This window comes from Chrysochloris asiatica, unplaced genomic scaffold (genome assembly GCF_000296735.1).
Source record: "Chrysochloris asiatica unplaced genomic scaffold, ChrAsi1.0 scaffold00095, whole genome shotgun sequence".
Taxonomy (NCBI): domain Eukaryota; kingdom Metazoa; phylum Chordata; class Mammalia; order Afrosoricida; family Chrysochloridae; genus Chrysochloris; species Chrysochloris asiatica.
This window is the reverse complement of record NW_006408613.1, coordinates 55,361-59,802: the sequence shown is the minus strand read 5'-3', so window position 1 is coordinate 59,802 and position 4,442 is coordinate 55,361. Positions and strand designations below refer to the sequence as shown.

The window sequence follows — 4,442 nt, the reverse complement described above, 5'->3', positions numbered from 1 at the left end:
TGAAGAAAGTTCCTAGACATTCTGGATCAGTCAGATTATTAGTTAAATAAAACAGATCTGAGCCACATTTGATTGTTATACATGACAGTATGAAAACTTGTATTCAGGTGCATATTTTTCTTCCGATTAATTCATGGGAGCATAAAGCTCCAATGTTATCTTTCCTATCCCTATCACCATAATACAGACAGGAATCGTAAAGCTTTTGGGGAAGTTTATGCTTTGACAGTGAGCTTCCAGTCAGTAAATCACTTCTAGACACTTTTATTTTTCAGACCTTAGAAATCAAATGCCATGCTTCTAAAAGTTCTGGGAGGAAAATCTGACCCTTCAAACAATAAATATATTATAGGATTTACCTTTCCTGGTATATATTAGATAAAGGTTAAATTGAACTAAAAACCACCTATTGAGAAGGCCTGTGTAAATAAACAGAAATACACATTAGCCTTGTATACAAGATAAACAAAATTGTCAAGGAAAACTCTTTCAAGCAACTTCTTCTTTTACAACATTTCTTGTTTTACACTTGTTTAATAGCATGAGTTTTCTGATCTTTTTCTGATTTCAGTCTTTGTTTACTATAGTCATCTTTAATCATTTTCATATATCATCTTGTGTTAATAACTTACTGTTGATTGTATGTGATGTCAAATTTTATTTTACACGAATACTCCTTAGCTCCTTTCCAAATACCATCTGAAAGAACACTTCCATTAATATGTACTCACTTGCAAGGTTTAGACATCTCCCTGATATCAGTCTTCATTTACTCCTAACTTTAGTCAGTCTGTATAAAATTGACCTTATCATACTTGACCTAATTGTGTCATGAAAAGCATTAAAGCTTACATGCTTCCTTCAGAAATTTCCCATGCGACCGTCACTCTGAAACCATTTTTTCAGTTGGAACTGCTTTGCTGAAAATATTCCCATTTCCAAAATAACAGATGACAGTTCTATTCAGAAATTACTGACTTTGGTAACAAATCAGACATCTAAGAAATGGGTAATTTATGATTATGTGTGCATAAACCTCATACTATTTTATATTTCTTTTAGAAGTTTTTTTTTTTTTCAATCAGGATTAACATCTTTTTAAAACATGTTTTTTAAAAGGCACTTCCACTTTCAACCAAGTACAAATTCTAGTGTTTTCCTTTATATTCAAGTTAAATAAAAATACTCAAGATTGAAGTTGCTAAAAAGTAGTCCATGATTATATGTGTCAGTGTCTCTGTGTAAGTGAGAATGTGAAATGTGTGTGTGCATGTGTTCTGTGTGTGTATGACTTATTGAGATAAATAATATAAAGGAGATGACTTACCAGCTCTTAGCCGCTCAGGATTATCTATGTAGTCAGTGACTTCAATCTCATCCAAAGTAGAGTCATGTTCACTGAATAACTCCAGACTTTTGGAGTCCTCCAAGTTGGAGCTTTTAACTCCCTGAAAAAGGTCCAAGAGTAAGCTTAAAATAACCTGTCTGTCTGTGAGTTCCAGAGATTCGATACTCCCTCGGCATGGTCCCATGGACACCAGCAAGAGCACCAGTCCCAGCAGGACAGAACGTCTTGGTCCACTCATTTCAGTTTGCATAGGAAGGATTAGAATGGTGCATTAAGTTAGGAATGAAGCTGAAGGAAAATTGAACCCCCTCTTCAGAATCTTTGTTTATTGAAAGAAGAAAGGAAATGGAGGGAGAGGAGGAGATAAAGAAAGTCAGAGAATTGGTTGGGGGCGGAGGGTGGAACACTCTTTATATAGACCAGAGGTGGGGTTGTTGTTTTTGTTGTTTAGTGCTGTGAAGTCAGTTCTGACGCATAGCTACCCTGTATAGGGTTTCCTAGACTGTAAATCTTTATGGGAAGAGAAAGCCTCAACTTTCTCCCATGGAACAGCTGGTAGTTTTGAACTTCTGACCTTGCAGATCACAGCCCAATTTGTAACCAGTATGCTACCAGAGCTCCTTTATGAAAGTAAACTGTCACATCTTTCTGTTATGGAGTGACTGATTGGGTTATGCAGTGACTGATGGGTTTGAAAGACTGACCTTTGGGTTTGTAACCTAGTACTTAGCCATTTAGCCACGAGGGCTAGTTGTTAACATGTTCAGTGCCAATGATATCATCATCAGAATTACAGCATCAGAAAATACACAATGGCTACCTAAGTGCTCTCTGTTGTTAAGTGCCACCGAATAGGTTCCAACTCTTAGCAATCCTGTACAGGATTTCTGAGAAGCATCTGGTGGGTTTGAACTGAGGACTTTGTGGTTCGCAGTTCAGTGCTGATACTAATGGTGGAAGAGAAGTTGTGAGATGACATCAAGAACATCTTACATGAGGAAAACAAAAAGTCATTAAAAAGACAAAACGAAGTCAGAAGTCTCTAAAACTTGCTCTTGAACATACAGAAGCTAAACCAAGTAAAAGAAATGAAGTAAAACAGCTGAACAGAAGGTTTCTTAGAGCAGCTCAAAAAGACAAAGTCAAGTATTATAATGAAAGTATAGACCTAGAGTCAAGATCAAAATGGAAAAACATGCTCAGTGTTTCTCAAATTAAAAGGACTCAAGAGAAAACATCATTCCTCAAGTTGCAGTATTGAAGGATTCTATGGACAAAATATTGGTAGAGAGACACTATACCATAAATAATTCATTGATTTTTAAGCATGTCAAGAGGTACATTGATCAAGAAAAATGGTGGTGTCAGCTGCACTGAAGGCAATTGTGAAAAACAAGGCTTCAGGAATTGAAAAAGTACCAATTGAAATGTTTCAACAGACTGATGCAGTACTGGAGATGCACAATAGTCTATGCTAAGAAATTTGGAAGACACCAAACAGGCCAACTGATTAGAAGAGATCCATATTTGAACCATTCTAAGGAAATGCAGAAATCACAATATTATTCATATCACATGCAAGTAATATTGTGGTGAAAATAATTTAAAAATGGTTGCAGTAAAACATTAACAGGTTGTTGTTTTGTTAAGTGCCTTGGAGTCAATACCGACTCATTGACTCTATACAGGGTCTCCAAGGAGTGGCTGGTGGGTTTGAACCACAGGCTTTTTGGATAGCAGTCAAATGCTTTATTGATGATGCAAATGCATTCAACTGGATCATAAAAAGCTATGGATAATATTATGAAAAATGGAAATTCCAGAACACTTAATTGTGCTCATAAGGAACTTGTGCATTGACCAAGAGGCAGTCATTTGAACAAAACAAGGATTACTGAGTGGATTATAATCAGAAGAGTGTGTCAGGCAATTGAAATGCAAATGTAGGAAACAAAGAGGAATGATCAATAGTTGGGAAATATGGCCTTTGTGATAGAAGTGATGCTGAAGATTGCATGATAGAATTTTCAGTGAATTCTTTGTGGCAAATACCTTTTTTATACAATAAAAGATGACTATACATGTCACCTGATGGAATACACAAAAGACAAATTGGCTATATCTATGCAGAGTCCTGTTGTGGCACTATGGGTTAATATGCCTGACTGTAAAGCCGTTAGAACTGCAAGGTCCGTGGTTCAAGCTCACTAGCACCTCCTTGCAGACCCTATACAGGGCCACTATGTGTCAGAACAGAATCTATGGCACTTAACAACAACAACATGGAAAGAGATGATGGAAAATCACCATATCAGCCAAAACATGGCCAGGAACAGCCATCAGCTGCTCAAATACAAGTTCAAACAGAAGATAAAGAAAATTAACACAATTTCAAGAGAGCCAAATTATGACCTTGAACATATACTTCTTGAATTATGAGATATCTTAAGAACAGATTTGATGTATTAGACAGTGATGACTGGAAAGCAGAAGAGTTGTGAGATGACATCAAGAACAATATACAGGTCACTAAGACAGCAAGAAAGAAGGAAGCTCTCAAAATGCATGTGACAGAGACTCAGAAACTTGCTCTTCAGTGTAGACATGCTAAAGCAAATGGAAGAACTAGGAGTTAAAGCTATCAATCAAATATGATGGTGTAATCAAAACATTGCAGGATAAACAGAAGCTATGGGACTTTACCAAAGCCAACCCTGTGCTACAAAACATCCTAAAGGGAGTTCTGTGGATTGAGAACCAACAAGAACAGACAACAACCAGAGATTGACGTACGTGGCAGCACCTCCCTGAATTCAGTCAACAGAAAGAAGAATTTTTAACAAAATAAAAGTATAAGAACAAACTCAGAGACTCTGGGAGGTCAGTCTATGACCAAAACAAGTATAATGCAAAAGGTGTACATGTAGGAACAGAGATCCAGACAGTGAGAAGGTCAGGTCGATTACTGGATAAAATAGAATGCACTAAATGGACAGAAAAGTCAATGGACTATAAGGCAACCTCAAAGAAAATTAACATTTCACAACATACCAAGAGAATGGGAATCCAAGAAGAATATGAAAACATTAAAACT

General features: G+C 36.6%; 1 protein-coding gene across 1 annotated transcript in view; it reads right to left on the bottom strand.

The window, feature by feature from the left end:
• Positions 1-1,586, bottom strand: part of FAM150B (family with sequence similarity 150, member B) — a 68,485-nt gene extending 66,899 nt beyond the window's left edge. The window contains exon 1 of the mRNA XM_006866716.1: positions 1,328-1,586. Coding sequence (XP_006866778.1) covers positions 1,328-1,586 — 259 coding nt within the window. The remainder of the gene's footprint in view (positions 1-1,327) is intronic.
• Between the last annotated feature and the right edge of the window lie 2,856 nt (positions 1,587-4,442).